The sequence below is a fragment of the Sphaerodactylus townsendi genome, linkage group LG03 (genome assembly GCF_021028975.2).
Source record: "Sphaerodactylus townsendi isolate TG3544 linkage group LG03, MPM_Stown_v2.3, whole genome shotgun sequence".
In the NCBI taxonomy this organism is placed as follows: Eukaryota; Metazoa; Chordata; class Lepidosauria; order Squamata; family Sphaerodactylidae; genus Sphaerodactylus; species Sphaerodactylus townsendi.
The window spans coordinates 148991960-149014871 of record NC_059427.1 but is presented as its reverse complement, the minus strand read 5'-3'; the positions used below and the strand labels follow the sequence as shown (position 1 = coordinate 149014871).

The 22912-nt window shown below is 45.0% G+C and overlaps 1 protein-coding gene across 1 annotated transcript; it reads right to left on the bottom strand.

Moving 5' to 3' along the window:
* Positions 1–334: 334 nt before the first annotated feature.
* LOC125429094 (keratin, type II cytoskeletal 5-like) lies at positions 335–22613 on the bottom strand. The gene is made up of 9 exons (XM_048489871.1): positions 22011–22613; positions 16510–16724; positions 14542–14602; positions 12811–12906; positions 11202–11366; positions 8587–8712; positions 6655–6875; positions 2991–3025; positions 335–964 (listed from the first exon to the last, which is right to left on the bottom strand). The coding sequence occupies exons 1-9, from the start codon at positions 22524–22526 to the stop codon at positions 702–704; spliced, it is 1698 nt and encodes a 565-aa protein (XP_048345828.1). The 5' UTR covers positions 22527–22613; the 3' UTR covers positions 335–701.
* Positions 22614–22912: the final 299 nt, after the last annotated feature.

Here is a 22912-nt window from a genome sequence, read left to right as displayed (position 1 = left end):
GGGGTTTGGCCCACGTATGTACATTCATGACATCCAGTGATCCAGGGATAGGGACAGCGCACCTAGATGAAACCCATCCAATGACCTCAGGGGGTGTGACCAGTGGCACTTCCAATGAAATGTGGAGGTGGGGCGATGTCATTTCCAGTGATGTCGGTGTGCGTGTGTGCATGCGCGTGCATGCAGTCTCAGCTCATTAATATTCATGAAAATGCAAATTAATTGTTCTATCGCTTTAATATTCATAAGATATACAAATTGACTCATTAGTATGCACAGTGCTGTATGTATCTCCATTTTCTACTATCGCTTCAAAATAAGCAGACTAACAGTATACACTTTAATATGCATTTTATTGGACACAACAACACATAAAGTGAAGGGAGGCATCAAACAACCTAATCAAGAACAAACTGCTCTAGTTTATACAAAATTTGGAAGTATTCTGAGAAAAAGAAAAGGGGCAGGTTGTGCATTAGTGCAAAAAGTGCTCAAGGCAGAGCTCGGTGCAATTTACAATGTCTGTAAAAGCAGAATTTTGGGTATTGCCAGGTACGATGAAAAGAAGCTGGATGTTTTCAAAAGAAGTTAACACATTAGGAGCAGATGTCTGTCTGTGGCATGACAGATATGGGCGAGGCCAAGTACAGTGCCAGAGACCAGTGGAGATTTCATTCGGAAAAACTGAGGGAGTCTGCACTTCATTTTCTGCAGCTTCTTTGAGAAGAGCTCGAAACAAATTTCACGCTAGAGCAGCTGCCACCTCCAAGGTTCACCGTTCCTCCGATGCCTCTCCCGCTCCCGGAACTGAAGCCTCCTTCAACACCAAGTCCGCTCCCAAGGCCTACACACCCCGCTCCCGCACCGAATCCACTTCCTCCTGCCATGCTGAAGCCGCTTCCAACTCCATAGCCTTGATTGTTGCAGGCAGCACCGCTCCGAGCCATGGTTGAAGACACAACCGCTGTGGAAAGGAAGGACACCACTCAATCAGCCTTTGCCCCTCAGTTGAGTGAAATAACTGAATGGGAGGGAAACTATCTCATAGTCCACTATGCAAGGCAAAAAGTGGGGTGAGATCAGGTGAACTGGCCCTTAAACCAGCCCAGCTTCCGGAGTTCGGGCCCTGCATCATCCAGCTCAACAGCCAGGATACTATGCTCGTGGAATTAAATTGTGAAATTCACTGCTAGTGAACATAGTGGTTGCCATAGCACAGTGGTGGCGAACCTTTGGCACTCCAGGTGTTACGGACTACAATTCCCATCAGCCCCTGCCAGCATGGCCAATTGGCAGGGCCTGATGGGAATTGTAGTCCATAACATCTGGAGTGCCAAAGGTTCACCACCACTGCCATAGCACGTGTTAAGTGATGTCAAGTTGCTTTAAACTCATGGCAGCCAATGAATCAATGTCCTCCCAAACGTCCAGTGAACAGCCTTGCCCAGGTCTCGCAAACTGAGGGTCATGGTTTCCTTTATAGAGTCAATCCATTTTATTTTAGGCTTTCCGCTATTCCTGTTGCCTTCAACTCTTCGGAGCAAGACTCTTTTCTTATTACGAGAACAACATACGATAGCCTCAGTTTACGATAGCCGTAAACATAGATGTTTTTAAAAGGGGGTTAAACAGATTCATGGAGGAGAGGCCCATAAATGGCTACTAGCTACCACGACTCAAGGAAATCTATATCCAGAAGCAAACCTCTTTGGCCTGTTCGTTTGCTCTCCGGGGCAACTGGTAATTTGCTGTGTGCAACAGGATGTACCACTGGCTTGATCCAGCAGGATGCTATGTAATGTTCCTAATGCAAAACTGTAGTTAAATCAACATAGCTGCATAGTGTGGCCACTACAGTTCTCCATTGGCTACGGCCGTAGACAGTCCTGATGGACAGAAGCAAACAAACTCAAGCTCCAGTACTGCAGAGGCCACTTAAATGGGATCCTTTCTCTGTCAATACTGATTGGTGTCAGCTTAACTGTTGTCTCCTCCTGCACCCCTGTCAATTGGCAGTGTGGGGATAGACAATGGGTGAGTTCAGATATATCATTGGTGCTGCTGACCTCAGTAGTCCCTGCATGCTGGCTTGTGTGACTGCAGAGGATGCTCAGTTTGGCTTGTTCCTGGGTCGTTTTAACTTCCCAATGTGCTCCTTGGGCCACAAATTTATTTATTTATTTATTTTTCAGATTTTTAGACCGCCTCATCCCCTAGGGGCTCTGGGCGGTGTATAACACAATGACCATCATGTACAGCTAAAAACAACTAAAACTTTTAAAAGCAGCAGTAAAATAGGAAACTGACTATAATAGATAAATTAATTTGTAGGATGACGTCCGCAGTCCCAATTTCAAACCCTCTTACGAGAGGGAAGAACAGCAAATCCCAAGGTGATAAGGCGCAGATGTACAGCCATGGGAGGGGGGGGGCCACCATCAACGGCTGGTACCTCCAAAGGCCCGGCGGAACAGCTCCGTCTGACAGGCCCTGCGGAATTCTGTAAGGTCCCGCAGGGCCCGGACAGCTGGTGGGAGAGCGTTCCACCAGGCTGGGGCCAGGGCTGTAAAGGCCCTGGCCCGTGTGGAGGCCAGCCGTATCATCGAGGGGCCAGGGACCACCAGTAAATTGACCTCTGCAGAGCGAAGAGGCCGTATTGGGACATGTGGGGTGATGCGGTCCCGAAGATACAAAGGTCCCAGGCCACGTAAGGCCTTAAAGGTCAGCACCAACACCTTGAAGATGATTCGGAACTCTACTGGGAGCCAGTGCTCTCCGGGGTACTATGGGTGGGAAAAATGTGTGACTGTATGTGTGTGACTGTATGGGACAACTAATTCATAAAGTCACCATAAGTCCGAAGCAACTTGATGGCATTTCACGCCCTCACACATGAAAAGTGGCAGCCCCATGTAATCCTTTCCAAGTAAAAAGGGACCCTTCTTGCTTAGATGTGACCCCCAAACAGAAATGTTAAGCAAGATACTTACAGATGTTGACTGCATTTGCGGTGTCATTTCCCAGCCTGTTGGGGGGGGCGGGGAATAGGGAGAGATAAGAATTCAAACGTAAGCTGAACATCTGGAGATGGTTCAAAAGGGATAACATCAGGGGTGAACATTCAATAATTTTTATTGTTAAATTTTGGGTTTTAAAAACCTGGGGATGTTTAGTAAAGCCGAATAGCCAATAACCGAATTTTTTAAATGGAATTTTTTTGTGTTATAAAAACATGACTCTGAAAAAATTCAGTTTGTCCTGCCAGAGCTCAAGTCCATGTGGATTGGAGAAGCCACGGTGGAAGATTTGCAACGGAATACTGTACTGCGCTGAGCCCTGGAGGACCAGGTGTGGGCAGTGTGGGCAGCAGCGAGAACTGAATGCTGCGCTGGGCTGTGTTCTCTCCCCTGCCCTCTCCGAAAGGTGGAAAAATTGAATCATGTTTAACTTTATTGGCTCCCAGGCCAGTGGCGTATTTACCCAGGGATGAGGGGTACCCTCTGTCTCCGGGTGCCACTAACCTGGTCATGTGGGGGGCAACAAAATTGCCCCCCATGTGACCAGAAAGAAGATGGCAAGGCAGCAAGAAGTCCTGCTGTGTCGTCCTCTTCCAGCGCCCTTGACCCCGTCCATGTCGTCATCAACATGGGCAGGGTCCAGGGAGCCGCCCTGCTGCCCCCTTACTCCCGGCTCCGAGGGAGCCAGCATCCAGCAGTCCCTTCTGCCTTCCCCTTGAAGGAGGCAGAAAAGACTGCAGTCTATCGGCCTCCGGCACTTGCTTTTATAGTACTGAGACCGGGAGCGGGGTTTAGGGGTATGTGGCCACACCCCCAGGGTGACGTCGGGGGCATGGCCCTGCCCTCCCCAACCCCTGCCCTGGCCTCAGTACTATAAAAGCAAGAGCCGGAGGCTGATAGACGGCAGTATTTTCTGAAGGGACTGCTGGACACCGGCTCCCTGGGAGCCAGGAACAAAGGGGGGCCCCTGGAAAGGCTGGGGTGGGGCTTGGGGAGGCATGGCCATGCCCCCAGGGTGATGTGGGGCATGGCCATGCCCCTAAGCCCCACCCCTTATAGATGTCTGTTTCTTCTGCCTCCCCAGAGGGCAGGGCAGAAGGGACTGCTGGCTCCCTGGCAGCCAGGAGCAAAGGGGGGGGGTAGTGGTAGGGGCATGGAGCCCCATGGGGGGGTGTGCCCAGAGACAATTTGTTTCCAAGTGACATTTCTCCTTGGTATGCCTGTGTCCCAGGCTATTCAGCTTCATTTTCAGCCAATAAAAAACTAAAAAAACCCCAAAACAATAAGAATGTTTGGCCTTCTCAGGTGATTCGGGTTTTTCAGGTGAATCGAGTTTACAGAATCACCACTCCATTAGTCAAAATTAACCAAAATCCAAAGGGAAGTGTTGGTTCGTTGCAGCAAAGCCTGCAGTTCTTCTTAGATAGGATTTTGTAGAGTACACATGTTGATCAGTACTTTTATACCATAGTGGATTAGTAATCTGAAAACCTTGAATGAATGCCTGATGTGTCTTTGACAGGCATTTGACTCAAAATCATTTGCATTGGGACTTTTTCCTTAGGTTTTTTTCCCCCCAAATCACAATTATTAGTCAGCGCTGGGAAGAACTATACAGCAAGAGTTGCAAAGTAGGAACTTGCATGTTGGAAAAATTGAGCCCCTTCTCATCCCTTCTGAACAGAGTAATAAAATACCTAAAACTGGTTAGCTGGAATGGCAGGACGTGGGATGGGGACGCCAGACTTTCCCCCATGAAAGCTTAATTTTTTAATTTTATTTTTAGATTTGTATACCGCCCTCCCCCGCAGGAAAGCTACTTTGCTAACAGCCACAAATAATCTACCGTATATACTCATGTATAAGTCGAATTTTTCAGCACATTTTTAATGCTGAAAAAGCTCCGCTCAACTTATATGAGGGTCATTAAATTTGTGTGTGTGTTTTTACTTTGCTGGCCAGCAGGGGGCGCAGTTTTTATGCTAGCGGCACCAAAATTTCAGGGTACCCTCAGAAGACACTCCTGATGATACCAGCCAAGTTTGGTGAAGTTTGGTTCAGGGGGTCCAAAGTTATGGACCCCCAAAGGAGGTGCCCCCATTCCCCATTGTTTTCAATGGGAGCTATTAGTAGATGGGGCTACCCTTTTGAGGGTCCACTTAATCTCTTGGAGCCCTCTGAACCAATCTTTCACGTCAAACCTGGCTGAGGGTCTCATCAGGAGAAAGTCTCCTTTATGATACCAAATCCAGGTTTGGTGAAGTTTGGGGTCAGGGGGATCCTAAAGTTATTGACCTCCCCAAAGGGATGCCCCCTATTCCCCATTGGTTTACTAAATGGAAACTAATAGTAGAATTTTTCTCCATTTCTTGATAATATCCCCTCCTTTAAAAATCTTAAGTTGGGCTGTACATTTTGGACACATACAGATGATGACATGAGGAATCCAGTTTTTGGAGGATTTTAACTCTTGGTGTTTTAGCTTGGTTGCTGGTTGAGCTCAAGGTTTTTTGTAATTTCTTTAAAAAGTTATTGTTGATACCATATTGTTCTTGTTGGCCCTCTTTTCCACTTACAGAGCCAGTTTACTGTTTTTCTTTGAAGTAAATATTCAAAAACATTTAACCTACTGATGCCTCAATTGATGTAATTTTATTGGCATCTATTTTTATTTTTGAAATTTACCAGCAGCTGCTGCATTTCCCACCCTCGACTTATACGCGAGTCAATAAGTTTTCCCAGATTTTTGTGGTAAAATTAGGTGCCTCAACTTATATGCAGGTCGACTTATACACTTGAGAGTATATATGGTATTTCTTACATGTCTCCCTTTGTTTTAGTGATCTTGTACAAAGGGTGTGTTGAGAAGGTTTCTGAGGTTTGTGCCTACCACACCATCGTTCCCCAAGATGGGTTTTTGTGGGAGCAATTTTTACCCAAGGCTCCCTTGCTTAGTGAGCACAAGCCCTCCATGTCAACCCCACGGCAGATCCTTTTACTTGGAATCAAAATGCAAAAATGTAATGAAAAAATCGGATTTTAATTTACTTTGGTGGCTGTGAATTGAGAAGAAAGAAGCACCAGCTGTTCTGGATTAGCTAAAAAGGACTACAGCGGATCCTCGGTTTTCATTGCCTTCAGTTTTCATCGGTTTTGGTTTTCATCGATTTTTTCACTGAAAAATTTGTCTCGGTTTTCATCGATTTGCAATAAGGTGCAGGGTTTGTGGAAAAAAATCGCCCAGGCAAAGCTGTTGCAGGCCGTGTCTGCAACTTGTTTAATGACAATGCCTTGCCCCATTTCAGACAAACCTTGAAGAGGCGTCAGAAACAGACCTCTTTGGACAGCTTTCTGGTGCAACATAGGTCCACTGGCTCTGAAGCTGGTCCTAGGGTTATTGTTTGTTACTGTTTTCAGCATTAAACACTATGTTTATTCACCAGAAAATGTGTTTTTGGTATGTTTTTGGGAGTGCCTAGAACGGATTAACTGCATTTACATTGATTCCTATGGAAAAGTTTGCCTCGGTTTTCATCGGTTTCGGTTTTCATCGATTCTTTTCGGACGGATTGCCAACGAAAACCGAGGTTCCGCTGTACAAGGACGGATCTGACTGCTTAGGCTCTGCCTCACTGACCTGCATTCCTCTCCTTCCAGAAGCTTCCTGTAAGTGGCAATTTCAATGTCCAGGGCTAGCTTGGTGTTCATCAGTTCCTGGTAGTCCCTCAGCTGCCGGGCCATGTCCTGTTTGGCTTTCTGAAGAGCATCTTCCAAATCAGCCAGTTTCTTCCTTGCATCCTTGAGGGCCAAATCACCACGCTCTTCCGCCTCAGCAATGGCTGCCTGCAGAGTGGCACACTGGGGGGGGGGGGGGGACAAGTGTCAATTAACTTCAATTGCAAATGCCTTGAGAAAAGAACCTGTCATTCGTCTGTACTACTCCACAAAGCACTATTATCTTAAGAGTGAAATATAAATATAAAAAATGAATGGGGGGGGGACAAGTGTCAATTAACTTCAATTGCAAATGCCTTGAGAAAAGAACCTGTCATTCGTCTGTACTACTCCACAAAGCACTACATTCTAAGAGGAATATAAATATAAAATGAATGGGGGGGAGGGGACAAGTGTCAATTAACTTCCAATTAAAATGCCTTGAGAAAAGAACCCGCCGCCCGTCTGTACTTCTACATCTACAAAGCACTATTATCTTAAGAGGAAATATAAAATATAAAAAATGAATGGACAAGTGTCAATTAACTTCAATTGCAAATGCCTTGAGAAAAGAACCTGTCATTCGTCTGTACTACTCCACAAAGCACTATTATCTTAAGAGTGAAATATAAATATAAAAAATGAATGGGGGGGGGAGGGGGACAAGTGTCAATTAACTTCAATTGCAAATGCCTTGAGAAAAGAACCTGTCATTCGTCTGTACTACTCCACAAAGCACTATTATCTTAAGAGTGAAATATAAATATAAAAAATGAATGGGGGGGGGAGGGGGACAAGTGTCAATTAACTTCAATTGCAAATGCCTTGAGAAAAGAACCTGTCATTCGTCTGTACTACTCCACAAAGCACTATTATCTTAAGAGTGAAATATAAATATAAAAAATGAATGACCAAGAACATAAGAACATAAGAACTAGCCTGCTGGATCAGACCAGAGTCCATCTAGTCCAGCATTCTGCTACTCGCAGTGGCCCACCAGGTGCCTTTGGGAGCTCACATGCAGGATGTGAACGCAATGGCCTTCTGCTGCTGCTGCTGCTCCCGAGCACCTGGTCTGCTAAGGCATTTGCAATCTGAGATCAAAGAGGATCAAGATTGGTAGCCATAGATCGACTTCTCCTCCATAAATCTGTCCAAGCCCTTTTTAAAGCTAAAAAGCTCTATTTGTATTTATAGTGGTGAAAAAACCCCTCAGCAACCTTCCTCTATCTATCTTCATGTTGTACGAGAGCCAGTGCGATGTCGTGGTTAAGAGCAGTGGACTCTAATCTGGAGAACCGGGTTTGATTCCCCTCTCCTCCACATGAGTGGCAGACTCCAATCTGGTGGACTGGATGTTTCCCCGTTCCTGCACATGAAGTCTGCTGGGTGACCTTGGGCTAGTCACAGTTCTCTCTGAACAATCTCAGCCCCACCTACTTCGCAAGGTTGAGGGGAGAAGAAAGGAAGGAGTTTGTAAGCTGCTTTGAGTCTCCTTACACGTGATAAAAGCAGGACATAAATCCAAACTCTTCTTCAATTCTTCTGTGTGAGGAGATTCATGTGGAGGAGAAATTTCTCTGTCATCAAAATATCAGCAATACTGATGGCAACATTTGAAACCTGGGCTTAACGTTGGTGCCGTTGTAGTTACTAAATGATGCTTAGGGTGATGTACCACTATGACTGAGATCGATTGGATGGAAGCTCTACATGATAAATATGATATCCCATCCTCCTTTGGGACTGAAGAAGAGCTCAGCTCCATTGTGTGGTATGAATGTTGGGAGAAGAATTTGCTTTCTGTCCTAACACGATACATATTTTCACGCAGGCATTCCCAGCGATGTCTTACCTGCTTTTTCACACTGTCAATTTCAGCTCGAAGTCTCTGAATATGTCGGTTGATTTCAGCAATCTCCTGCTTAGAGTTGCGGAGATCATCGCCGTGCCTTCCAGCAGTAACCTGGAGCTCTTCATACTGATATGTGCAAGAAAAAGACCCATCAAAATGTTAATAGTCGTTCTATCATTCTTTTAACCTAATATTTATAACAAACACTTTAAACAGCATATGCATGATTCAGGCCACAACACTCAACAACAGAGTAAGGATATCCTGCAAATTTTGTCCGTAGAGTTATTATCTACGTTGCAAAACATTTACAGCTGTTATTTGATCTATCAAACCCAACCTCATTACTATTATGAACACTTGCAGAAATGGTAATAGCATATTTGTTAACATATGGTAGTAAGAGATTGCGCAGCAGTGAATGTCGTTGAGGGGAAGGAGAAATGTTGATCAATACAGGGGGCTGGAGATTCCATAAAACAGGCTTTCCGAACCTGTGATTATCACATAAGAACATAAGAACAAGCCAGCTGGATCAGACCAAAGTCCATCTAGTCCAGCTCTCTGCTACTCGCAGTGGCCCACCAGGTGCCTTTGGGAGCTCACATGTAGGATGTGAACGCAATGGCCTTCTCAAGTGCTGTTGCTCCGCATCACCCTGTCTGTTAATAAGGCATTTGCAATCTCAGTGATCAAGGAGGATCAAGATTGGTAGCCATAAATCGACTTCTCCTCCATAAATCTGGTCCAAGCCCCCCCTTTGAAAGCTATCCAGGTTAGTGGGCCATCCACCCACCTCCCCTGTGGCAGCATATTCCAAAACACCAATCACACGCTATGGGAAGAAGGGTTTCCTTTTATTAGTCTCTAATTCTCTTCCCCCCAGCATTTTCTAATGGATGCCTCCTGGTTCTAGTATTGTGAGAAAAAGAGAGAAAAATTTCTCTCTGTCAACATTTTTTCTACCCCATGCATAATTTTATAGACTTCAATCATATCCTCCTCAGTCACCTCCTCTCCAAACTCCAAGAGTCCCAAACGCTGCAGCCTCTCCTCATAGGGAAGGTGCTCCAGTCCCTCAATCATCCTTGTTGCCCTTCTCTGCACTTTTTCTATCAATCACAGAGGATACAACCCAGTGATGGGATTCAAATAATTTAACAAGCGGTTCAGGTGGTGGGATTCAAATAATTTAACACCTGGCTGTTTACAAGCACCATTTTAACAACCGGTTCTGCCAAGTGAATGCGCAACCTGATGAGTCCTAACGCCACTGATGCAAACTCCACATTAGAATTGTGCCCAATGCATATCCTGTGTTGACACTTCACCGCGACTACCTTCCGGAGTATCAAGAAAACCACAATCCATGGCTGTATTTGTCACAAGTTGTATAGGATTTAAAGGTAAAGTCCCCCTGTGCAAACACCAGGTCCCATGGAGGGACATCACATCGCTTGTAGACACACTATGTTTATGAGGTTGTTTGCCACTGCCTTCCCCAGTCGTCCACATTTTACCACCATTTTACCGACCTTGGAAAAGGGAAGGCTGAGTCAACTTTGATCTGGCTACCTGAAACTGACTTTGGTTGGGATTGAATTCAGGTCAAGAACAGAGCTTTGAATACTGCAGCTTACCCTTATAAGCCATCGCGGCATAGCAGAGATGCGTTTGCATGTTAAAATGGCAGGCCTTCAGGGCCTCTGCCTTTCGTGAATTACTATCAAAACTCAGAAATTCAGTGGTGATGTGTAACTTATGTGGGAACCAGCCACACAGTTCTGGTAATCTCTGTGTTCCCATTGTAGCCCCAACTGTGGCAACATAAGAAGTATCTCAAAAAGGATATTGAGGAGATAGAAAAAAAAGCAGATCGAGGGCAACAAGGATGATTGAGGGGACTGGAGGCACCTTCCCTATGAGGGAGAGAGGCTGCAGCGTTTGGGACCTTTCCTTTAGTTTGGAGAGGGAAGGCGTCTGAGGGGGGGGATATGGATTGAAGTCTATAAAATTATGCATGGGGTAGAAAATGTTGACAGAGAGAAATTTTCTCTTTCTCACAATACTTGTAGGAACCAGGGGCATTCATTGAAAAAAATGCTGGGGAAGAATTAGAACTAATAAAAGGAAAACACTTCTTCACGCAACGTGTGATTGGTGTTTGGAATATGCTGCCACAGGAAGATGGTGATGGCCACTTAACCTGGATAGCTTTAAAAGGGAAAGCTTGGACAGATTTACATGAGAGGAGAAGTCAATCTATGGCTACCAATCTTGATCCCTCCTTTGATCTCAGATTGCAAAATGCCTCAACAGACCAGGTGATCGGGAGTAACAGCCACAGGAAGGGGCACCATTCGCTCACATCCTGGCTTACTATGTGAGCTCCTAAAGGCACCTGGTGGGCCACTGCGAGTAGCAGAGAGCTGGACTAGATGGACTTTGGTCTGATCCAGCTGGCATTGGTTCTGTTCCATGTTCCCATGTTCCATGTTCTTATGTTCTCTTAAGTAGGCTTGAATTTACTGTTCTCCCAATAGTTTAAATAAGTTATGGAATTGTGATGCTAGAAAAAGGTTCTCAAATTTGTCCATTATGTAATGATGATTTACCTTGCTTTGGTACCAAGATTCAGCCTCCTCTCTGCTCCTGTTTGCAATATCTTCATACTGGCATTTGACTTCTTCAATAATGCTGTTGAGGTCCAAGTTGCGGTTATTGTCCATGGAGAGAACCACAGACATATCGGTGATTTGAGTCTGCATTTGGGCAAGTTCCTGAAGATGGAACAATAATATTCAGTTAGAGAGGAAAAATTGCAGACACTACAGAAATGTATTACATTTACAAAGTTAATAATTTTGTCCAATCCCTAATAAGTTGTGCAGAACATTTAGTTGTTTATATTGTATAACTTATTTTCCTCCCAAGATCTCTGTTTTCAATGAATTTGGAGTTTTTGTAAAGTGTCGTGAAAATGGTCAAATGGTCACGAGGACTGGAGATATGTAGGCTTCTGGGATCAGAGTAATAAAATTGTATCAATGATAGGCAGTGGAATGAAAGTGCTGATGGGAAATATAATCCAACTGCAACAATTGGAAATCCATGTGAACTTCCTGTCTCCTTGAAATTCCATAAGACTTTGCATGCATATTTTCTAGGTTTTCTAGCACACATTTGCAGCTGCTAAATTCTATCCTAGATACCAGATTGTGCACTTGTGCAGTATTTAATTTGACCAATAGAAGAGGAGTTGGATTTATATCCCCCCTTTCTCTCCTGCAAGGAGACTCAAAGGGGCTTACAAACTCCTTTCCTTTTCCCCTCACAACAAATACCCTGTGAGGTAGGGGGGGCTGAGAGAGCTTGGAAGAACTATGACTAGCCCAAGGTCACCCAGATGGCATGTGCTGGAGTGCACAGGCTAATCTGAATTCCCCAGATAAGCCTCCACAGCTCAGGCAGCAGAGCAGGGAATCAAACCCGGTTCCTCCTCCGGATTAGAGTATACCTGCTCTTAACCACTATGCTACTGCTGCTCCATCATACCAAATACATACATTTCTTTCAGAATGTTATGTTGTTTTTCCTACATATTTTTAAAAGGCCAATATTATTGATCTGAAACATTTTTTAAAAATTGATCATTCTCACTAGTCTCATGATTGTTTCCATCGCATTTTTCTTGCCCAAGTAAATTTGTCCCCGGGCAAAATCAGGCTATGGCTGGAAGACAACTTCAGACAGCTGATAACTCTGAATGTAGTTTTTCACAGGGTTATCCAGTGAAGGCTAAAACAACCAGGCTGCTCTCCATGGTAGAACACGAGCTTGCATCCTACCACTCTTCTCAGCAAAGTTTGAAGCCTTCCATCAACCTAAGCAGTCTTCCTCCAACTCAGAGGTCTTCAAACTATGGCCCTCCAGATGTTCAGGAACTCCAATTCCCATCAGCCTCTGCCAGCATGGCCAAGTAGCAGGGCTGATGGGAAGTGTGGTCCCTGAACATCCTAGGGCTATGGGTTGAAAGACCCCTGTATAACTGAACTGGCTTTTTCTTCAGCAGAAACTGAAAAGAAGACTTCAGACTTTGCTGAGTGGAGTGATAAAATACTAGCCAATCAGTGAGATGGACTGCAGGTCTCCCAACCAGCCTATATATTCTAACAATATAGCACAGAACTAAAGTGAAAAAAGATTAGGAAGGGTTCTCCTTACCTCTTCATACAGGGCTTTGAGGAAGCAGAGTTCATTGTTCAAGGAGTCCATCTTGGCCTCTAGTTCTACTTTGTTTAGGTAGGCACCATCCACATCCTATAAAGAGCGATTTATGGTTGAACCAGATGATTAGAAGCAAAGGAAGAACTTTTAGAGAAGAAAGAGCGATCTAGCAGCGTTTGGGACTCTTTAGTTTGGAGAGGAGACGGCTGAGGGGGGATATGATTGAAGTCTATAAAATTATGCATGGGGTAGAAAATGTTGACAGAGAGAAATTTTTCTCTCTTTCTCACAATACTAGAACCAGAGGGCATTCATTGAAAATGCTGGGGGGAAGAATTAGGACTAATAAAAGGAAACACTTCTTCACGCAACGTGTGATTGGTGTTTGGAATCTGCTGCCACAGGAGGTGGTGATGGCCACTCACCTGGATAGCTTTAAAAGGGGCTTGGACAGATTTATGAAGGAGAAGTCAATCTATGGCTACCAATCGTGATCCTCTTTGATCTGAGATTGCAAATGCCTTAGCAGACCAGGTGCTCAGGAGCAGCAGCAGCCGCAGAAGGCCATTGCTTTCACCTCCTGCATGTGAGCTCCGAAAGGCACCTGGTGGGCCACTGCGAGTAGCAGAGTGCTGGACTAGATGGACTCTGGTCTGATCCAGCTGGCTAGTTCTTATGTTCTTATGTTCTTAGTTTATGCATCAATTAGTATTAGTTCTTCCGTCAGTGGGCACTATGTGGAAGGCGGTTTCTCAAGCATTTTAGCCCCACCTTGTACGATGCCTGTGACATCGCTAATGACGGGTGACACCTTCCCATCTTATGAGCACAGTTTCAAAATCTCGAATATAGCATAGAAACTGAGTTCTCCTACTCTGGAACACTCAAGAGGGGGGTGCCAATGTGTGTGCATGCCATGTGCTGAAAAGTTGCAGTCAACTTGTGGTGATTCTAGTAAGGGACTTTCAAAAAAGAAGCAGAGGTGGTTTGCCGTTGCCTCCCTCTGCAGTCTTTGGTGGTCTCCCTTTCAAGTACTGACCCTGCTTAGCTTCCCAGATCTGACACGATCAAAGCATACCAGGCCGCCTTCCTTCCCAAATGTCAACATAGTCTTCTTTTATTTAAAGATGGCCACTAAGGCAGTTAATTGCTTCAAGACAACAGCAACCAGGGGGCATTCATTGAAAATGCTGGGGGGAAGAATTAGGACTAATAAAAGGAAACACTTCTTCCATAGCGTGTGATTGAGGGTGTTTGGAATCTATGTCTACCACAGGGGAGGTGGTGATGGCCACTCACCTGGATAGCTTTAAAAGGGGCTTGGACAGATTTATGGAGGAGAAGTCGATTTATGGCTACCAATCTTGATCCTCCTTGATCTGAGATTGCAAATGCCTTAACAGACCAGGTGATGGTCGGGGAGCAACAGCGCAGAAGGCCATTGCGTTCACATCCTACATGTGAGCTCCCAAAGGCACCTGGTGGGCCACTGCGAGTAGCAGAGAGCTGGACTAGATGGACTTTGGTCTGATCCAGCTGGCTTGTTCTTATGTTCTTATGTTCAATACACCAATGTTTTGTGAACCTGTTGTTTGCTTTGCAAAGCTACGAACGATTCGCAGGAAATATGCAACCACGTGTGTCACGCTGCAGGAAGGAAAAGCCTCCTGTGAAATGTCATCTCCAGAAAAACAAGGACCAGAATTGCACTGTCCAGAGACCACTCACCTTCTTCAGGGTCACGAAGTCATTCTCTGCAGTTGAACGCCTGTTGATCTCATCTTCGTATCTGTTTGGCAGAAAAACAAGGTTTCTCATAAGTGAGATAGACGGCTTCTTTCAAAGGAGTTTAGGATGAGTTCCTGTTACCTGCTAGATTATTCTTAGAAGCAATAGACCCGGATTCACCCCGGCCTCCTTTGTGGCTGTGGGACTGGGAAGTGAGATAGGGGAGGGATTTCCCCTTTGACTATTTGGTCAGCCCAGCCATCCTTGCAGCCCTGGTGACCAATCTGGTGCCTGGGCCAGTGGGGTGGGGGCTCCCGGAGGATGTAGAAGTCAGAGGGATTTGCTCCGGATCACCCCTTCTTTGTTGTGGAGGGCAGTTTGTTACATGTTTTCCCTACCCTTCCTCAGTTTGGTTGTGTGCTGGTGTTTTATTAAGTGGGTTATGCGCATGCTTTGTCACAGCCTTTGTGGGCAACTCGGGGCCTGAGGACAGATCCAAACTGGGGGAGGCTGAACTGGCGGGCCTGCCGCACTTGGTCTGAAGACCCCCATAAGAGGTCTGGAGGGGGAGTTGTTTGCTCTACACCCAGCTCGGGAGCTAGCATGCAGTTCCAACCTGCACATGGCAAGGAAACTGGACACTGGAAGGGAATACCTGTGCAAGACCTCTAGACTTGCCATCCCATGGTGCTCCCTTAGCAGGTTGGCTGAGGTGATGAATTTTGTTATCAGCTGGCAGTTGGCTCATCCAGTTATGGGTCCTGCCCGACACCGTGCCAGTACTTGTACTTACTTAATAAAGGCTTTGGCCAAGTTCTCGTTAAGTTAGCCCAGTCTTGCTACCTTCGCTCCCACCAATGAGCACGTCTCATCACTATTGCTCCCTCCCTTGTCCCTTGGCTGCAGCAGTGGTGCTAAAGGTACTTTTAGTGCCTCAAGTGGCATAAGCACTGGGGGAGGTGGTTGTACCCAAAGGCATAGTGAGGGGGCGAGGGGGCTCTTGCCTCCAGCACCGGGTGCCTGGGGGTGCCCTGGCTGCTACCTCACAAAAAACAACAACCCTGTGGTGCCTTTAAAATGCATCTTTCCTCCTATTTGAGGTGCGCTGAGGCTGGCAAGGCACTGTGCAACTCAAATAGAGAAAAAAATGAGGGTATTTGAGAGAGCACCCGAAGTGTTAGAATTGAGACAGCTATGGGGGAGGTTCAGCTGGGGAGCAGCTGTGGGGGTGCAGTATTGGGGCAAGCCCCAGGTGTTGTTTTTTTAAAGCAACACCCCTAGTGGTACCACTCCAAGACAGGGACTTTGCATGTTTGTGATGTGTTTAAAACCCTTCCAAACGACAAGAGTTATTAATGGACAGGCTTCCACACTGAGCAGATGCCAAACTGTAATAATGAAGTTGCTAAAAAAAATTTCAGAATTCTTTTTAGAAACAATACAAAAATTTATTTATTTGATTGATTGATTGATTGATTGATTGATTGATTGATTGATTGATTGATTGATTGATTGATTGATTGATTGATTGATTTAGTATACCGCCCTATCCCCAAGGGGCTCAGGGCGGTGAACAATATTAAAACATATATAAATATAAACATATAAAAGTTTAAAATTTACATTCTAAAACAGTATCCCACGAACCCATATATGCAGCCACTCCAAAGGAAAGAATGATGAATTCAGATGATGTTAAGGGATTCCTACACATGGGGGGGAGAGGGATAAAAGCAGAGAACACACCCTCAGCTGCTACTGGTCTCTCGAGCCCGGTTGGAGACAATTCAGTCTTGCAGGCCCTCTGAACTTTCAAGGTCCCGCCAGAAGTTGAACGGCTAGTAGTGGTAGAGTGTTCCTGAGAGCAGGGGCCAGAGCCGTAAAGGCCCTGGCCCGAGTGGAGGCCAGCCGACTCATTGGGAATGAGTTATACACGAGATGCAGAAGGAGAGTTAGAGAAAGATTTACTTGCTCCTGAAGTCCTCAACAAGGGCTTGCACACTGTTTAGCTCTCCCCCCATTCTTGCTCTGTCGTTCTCCAGACAGTTCAGCTGTTGTCTGAGGTTGTTGATATAACTATCAAAGAAGGGTTCTGTGTTGTTTCGAACTGTTTTCTGGCCTTGTTCCTGAAGTAGTGTCCATTTCGTTTCCAGTACTTTATTCTGTTGCTCAAGGAAACGCACCTGGAAGCAAAAAGATCCAAAATGTTATTTGTCCTATTGCATCTTCATCATCACAACACAATGGCTTTTTAAAAAAGTTTTTTATCAAGGCATGTGCGAGCATCTATAGTATAGAAAATAAAACCCAAACCCTGTGCACAAACAGAGGGAAGTGAAAGTTGTCGCAAACTGCACATGTTAAAAATTCTGGAATTAATTTTTAAAATTCTCTTAGATAAATTGGAGTACAGGAGGAGTAGATGCAGTGCAAAGTCAAACTATGGAACAATAGAGAAAAATAACAGAGAAAATCCTCCCTTTGTGCAAAATATGCTATGGCGGTCAGAAAGCAAAACTCTCCACCTATTTCGCACATTCCAAGTAATGCATTTTCAATACACTCTCAATTGCACTTTACAACTGGATTTTACTGAAATGGCAAAATCCGCAATTATTAAAGTGCATTGAAAGTAGATTAAAAGTGCATTATTTGGCATGGGTTGGTCTTGTGCCCAGCAAACTTTCTAGTGGCTCACAAACTGGGGTGCTGTTGCTTTCTTGTGGGATTTCTCTCTCAGGGCTCCATTCAACTTTCTATGCTAATGCAGGCATCCTGGAAAAGAAGGAGGCTGTGTCATGGGGCCAAAGGGGGAGAAAAAGAAGGAGAGGTTGGCCCCCTTGGAAGGCATTATTAACCCACCAACAGTTTTTTTTAGAGCCCACTGTATTTGTTCGTACAACTGGCTTTACTGCTAGTATCAGAATAAAACCATTCTTTTCCCCATTGCACCATTGCTCTCGTTCTTTCATAACCTACAATAAACCATCTTGGAAACCATTTGATCAAAAGGCAGGGTTGAGATCTCAAAATAAAAGCGGATGCATAATGGAAAAAAAAGTTAGGCAACGTCATGGAGGATAGGTCTATCAATAGCTGTTGGCCACAATGGATAAGTGGGACCTACATGCCCCGAAGCAGTTTGCTACTGATTACCAGGTGCTGCAGGTCAGCAGTAGAGGATGCCATCTATTACCTTCTCTGTCTGCTTATGAGCATCCCAGGAACATCTTCTGGACCACTGTAGGATGTAAGATGCTAGGCAAGGTAGACTTTTGATGCCATCTAGCATGGGTTTTTTTTCTGAGGTATCCCATCACAATCAAGAATAGACTTGTTCATTGGGTTTTGTTTTGTTTCATTTGCATTTATTAATTCCAAAAGGGGCTGATTGAAGAAAGTTCTCTCTCTCACTCTTCCCTCTAAGGAACATAGCTTATGCCCAGTGGTGGGATTCTAATTATTTAACTACTGGTTCATCCCCGCCCCCCGCCGTGTGCCCCCCCTCACTTATTCAAGCATGGGCTGCCCCTTGCTGATGTTGGGCGGGGGGTATGTAGGGAAGGCAGCAGCTTGCTTCTAACTTAGCCTGCTTGCTGCCGGGCCAGTTATTCGGCTAAATAGCCCGCGACCGGTTGGCTGGCAATGCGTGGCCTGGGAGGCCTTTCTCCAGCATTGACCAGGAGGCGTGGATGTGTGGCGGTTGCCAGAGGCCCACGCAGGGGCCTGGCTGGCCACAGATCAGATTGCACACCTCCCCTATCTGAACGGTGTGCCTCTGTCTATTCTCCTTTATGCCGATGATGCAGTTTTATTATCAAGAACAAGATCTGGTCTCAGAAACATGCTGACTAAGGAATTAACTTGGTGAATACTGTTCAAACAACAGGTTGGTCATTAACCCAATCAAGTCTAAAATTGTGGTCTTTTTCAATGTTTTGTGGGCTTCAAGCTGAGATGGTAATTCTCCAAGGTGCTGACATCGAGCAAGTTAAATTGTTCAAATACCCAGGGATAATATTCCATCATAGAGAAGCTTCAACCTGGATACACACAGAGATAACACCCTTAAAGCTCTGCAAAAAAATTTATCGGCTTCGCAGTACTGAAGTTTTTTAACATCAATGGTGGTAGATTCATACCAGCATGCGTTGAAGAAGGTGTTTAACGCTTAAGGTAAGTAGCACCTTTTATGTGGTATCCCCATCTGGATCCAAGCATGGCACCAGAAATTGGAAAAGCATCCAATCCCAATTTCCTTTATAAGATCTTTGGCACCCGCAAGATTGTGTCCCCTATGGTGTTCTTTTTTGTTTGGAATCAGGGCAACATTTATTAGGGAAACAAGGGCATGGAGTTTGCTTAACTTTTAAGTTTTAAGTTTGGCTCTGCGTCTTTGTTTCTTTTGCACTGACCCTCTAACAGTTTGTCCCATAGTTAGAAATGAGAGAGCTTCTAGCTTTCGAAATGGTATAAGCTACATATTGAGAAAAAGATCTTTTCCTTTGGGCTTCTTTGGGAGGTCTCCCTCTTGGTTACAAATGCTTTCACCATCCGGAGATTTACCATCGCTTAAAGTCTAGATTATTTTGATCAAGAGTACCAATTTCTCTGAGCTAAAGCACAAAGCTCTTGCTCTCCAATAGTCTTTGGGATTATCCCTCGAGAGAAAACTAGCCCTGCTATATATCTGCAACAACTTTATTAATTACAATAGCAGATGGGTCATGACCAGAGCAAGGGTGTTAACTCTTTTCGTCAGCACATCTTCAAGCGTCGCATTCTCTGGTATTGGCCTACAAGATGAGCATTAAGCTGTCAATTCTGTCCTGATACAACTGTAACACTTTCTCATATCTCTGCTCCATTGTTCAAGAGTACAACAACATCAGAGCAGAATTTGAGAACTGTGGTTACCAACAGGATTTATGCTCCTCTCTGATAAAACAAAAAATGGCTAAGGCTTCTAAATAGCTCTAGTGTGGAAATATCTGAAGCTGTTGCTATGCTTTTATTTCGATTATGTACTGCAAGTTGAGCAATAATGATCTTTTTATTGTATTTGAAATTCTTGGCACTGGTTTTATGCCTAATAAAGGTTTTTGGATTTGGATTTGGAAGATTGCACACCTGGACCTTCTCGGAGGCCCCCGTGGGGGGAGGGCCACTGATTGGGCCGTCCACCTCTGGGCTGGTGGCACAGCCTTTGGGGAAAGCCTGCTCACACCTGGCTGCTCCGGGGCCCTGAAAGTCCCCTTGCTGCCCCTCCCTGGGAGAGAGAAGGGCAGGGCTTTTAGCGTCTCAAAGCAGCTGGCCGCTTTTAGCAACCAGTTTGCCCAAACCAGTGCAAACCAGCTGAATCACCCCACTGCTTATGCCCTTAAGTTAAAGGAAAAAACACTGGTTTCCTTGCAAGTAGGGAAACCACAGGCATCAGAGAAAGGCAAGACCGCAGTAATGAAAACAAAACAAAAAGAAAACCAATGTATTGGTTAGGCAGGGATTTTTTTGGTTATTTACAATTCCATTTACGCCATCTGAATTTTTTATGAATTTATATATGGTTTTAACTGAAACGAATGTAGAATGGATTTTAACTGTTTTTATATAATTGATGGACACCGCCCCGAGCCCTTCGGGGAAGGGCGGTATAGAAGTTTAAATAAATAAATAAATAAATAAATAAATAAATAAATAAATAAATACATAAATGACAAAACGCCCATTTTTCATAATTATTATAATTAATAACAAGAAACATACAATTCTAATTAATAGCCCTTGCTTATCTATACAGTTTACTCATACAGGAAGTGTATTACGAAAGTATTCTTAAGCTTGTGGCAGCATGCTTAGGGAACTCTCCAGGAATTTCAGAAGAATATCTTTATCATGACTGTTGAGATCGGGGTTACGCTGATAAAAACTGAATGTCATGCTAAATGTTGCATTTAGCTGTTTTAGATTGCCTAGATTTAAATTACAAACAGGATTTCTAAAGTCTGTCAACCTGGAAATCAATTCTGCTGAATGTAATGAGATTTACTTCTATATAAACATGCTAAGTCTGGTTCTTCATATATTGTTACCTACTCCTAGATACCAGGGTAGGGAACCGTAAAGTTCCGAATGTTTCAGGAACTACCAGCATTCCCAATCAGCCATGCTGTTCAGGGGCTGATGGCCAATTGGCCATGCTGGTAGGGGCTGATGGGAATTGTAGTTCCTGAACATCTGGAGAGCCGCAGGTTCCCTACCCCTGTCCTAGACCATTGATGGCGAACCTTTTCAAGACCGAGTGCCCAAATTGCAACCCAAAACCCACTTGTTTATCACAAAGTGCCAACACGGCAATTTAACCTGAATGCTGAGGTTTTAGTTTAGGAAAAAAACAGTTGGCTCCGAGGTGTGCGTTACTCGGGAGTAAGCTTCGTGGTAGTTGGTGGCTCTGCTCTGAAGCAACCATGCAGCTCTTCCAATGGGTGAATCACGACCCTAGGAGGGTTTACTCAGAAGCAAGTCCCATTGCCAGCAACCGAGCTTGTTCCCAGGTAAAGGATCGTGCTTTAGTTTTTTGCATGAAAATCAGTGGGGTTTAACAGCGCTTATCAGGGTCACCTACACTGCTTCCCCAAAACTAGGTCTTAGGTTTAATGCTAATAATCGACCCCAGCGGCCCAGACCAGCCTAGATGTGGGGGGGGGGGGACTCTCTTTGCACGTGCCCACAGAGAGGGCTTTGAGTTCCACCTCTGGCACCCGTGCCATAGGTTCGCCACCACTGTCCTAGACTTTATACTGCGGCAAATTATAGGTGTGATTGATTGAACGGGTGGATGAATGGAGCTTTGAATTGCTCAAGCGTATTGCTTCAGTGCTGCTGCCTGACCCTCCCGTTTCCATTTCTGCTACTCATGACTCACCTCTTTCTTCAGCCTGGCCTCTTTCTCATGTAAAGAAGACCTCTGAGCTGTAACCAGATCATTTCTGTATTAATTGCTTGGCTGCAACCATTGCCAATTAACTTTATGGAACGTGGCCGTATGCCTTGGAAACCAGCCTGCCACATCCATAAATATTTATTTGACAGAATGTGTGGAATGCCACCAAGACATTTAAATAAGTCTTATTGAAGCATTTTGCTTTTCCCAGAAAATTCCAATTCTTTTTTACACAGGAGCATTCAAAATCCACTTTCAATCTTTATTTGAAGTGAATTTGATCAAGGCTGCACAAGCTACACCGATCACTTTATTTCCATGTCTTGAAATGCTCCACCTGCAACATGTGTGCATTTTAGAGGGACAGAAGCAGGGCTGACTAGCTGTTCGAATGCCTCTACTGAACTTGTTACATGGGCCTACAGTTTAACACGAGCGGCGCAGCTGGCGCAGCATGAATCGTAGCAAGACGAACTTCACTGCACCTTTATCCCTACGAGTGAAAGACGGGAAAGCATTTATTTCTCACCTTATCGATGAAAGAGGCAAATTTGTTGTTGAGTGTCTTGATCTGCTCCCCCTCCTCTTTACGGACTCTTTGGATGGTGGGGTCAATCTCCAGGTTGAGAGGAGCCAACAGGTGCTGGTTGATAGTCACTTCTTGGATTCCACCGGGCGGACAAACTGGGAAACCGGGGCTGCCTCTTCCAGTTCCAACGATCCCATAGTTTCCGCCACCTACGCTGCCACCAAACCTATATCCACTGCCAGCGCCACTACCGAACCCGTATCCCCCGCCAATCCCACTTCCAAAACAGGCACCCCCACCGGCAGCTGAGATCCTCTGAGATCCACTTAAGCTATACAGGCTTCGACTGCCAAAGCTACCTCTACCACCGATCCTACCCAAACCGGCACCAGCACCATAGCTACCAGTTCTGGACCCAGCACTGGAGCCGAAACTAGTTCGGCATGAGTTAGGGATGACGGCAGATGAATTGCTGAAGCACTTCTTCTGGACCTTTACAGAAGACTGATAAGCCATTTTAGCTGGAAGGCGGCAAGTGAAACAACAAAGATGTAGCAAGAGAGAGAGAGACAGAGACAGAGAGAGAGCACACAAGGGAGGAAGCCCGGAGCACTTGAATTCTCTATGACTTAAGGGCTCTTCTTTTATTTATATTGTCAAGGAAGTGGGATTGGTTGCGAATGGTGTGGATCATCCATCTGATTAATGGGGCTGGGCATGCCCTGAGGCTCCTGGAATGGTGACATCACCTGGCCACACACACCCATATATTTTTTTTAAAAGGACAAAAAAAATGTGAACAACATTAGAGCCCTGTCATTTCTAAACAAGCATTACTATATCATCGGGAACCTTCCCTGGCGTCTACGATGTTAATGCATTCAATTTGCATTCTCGCTGGC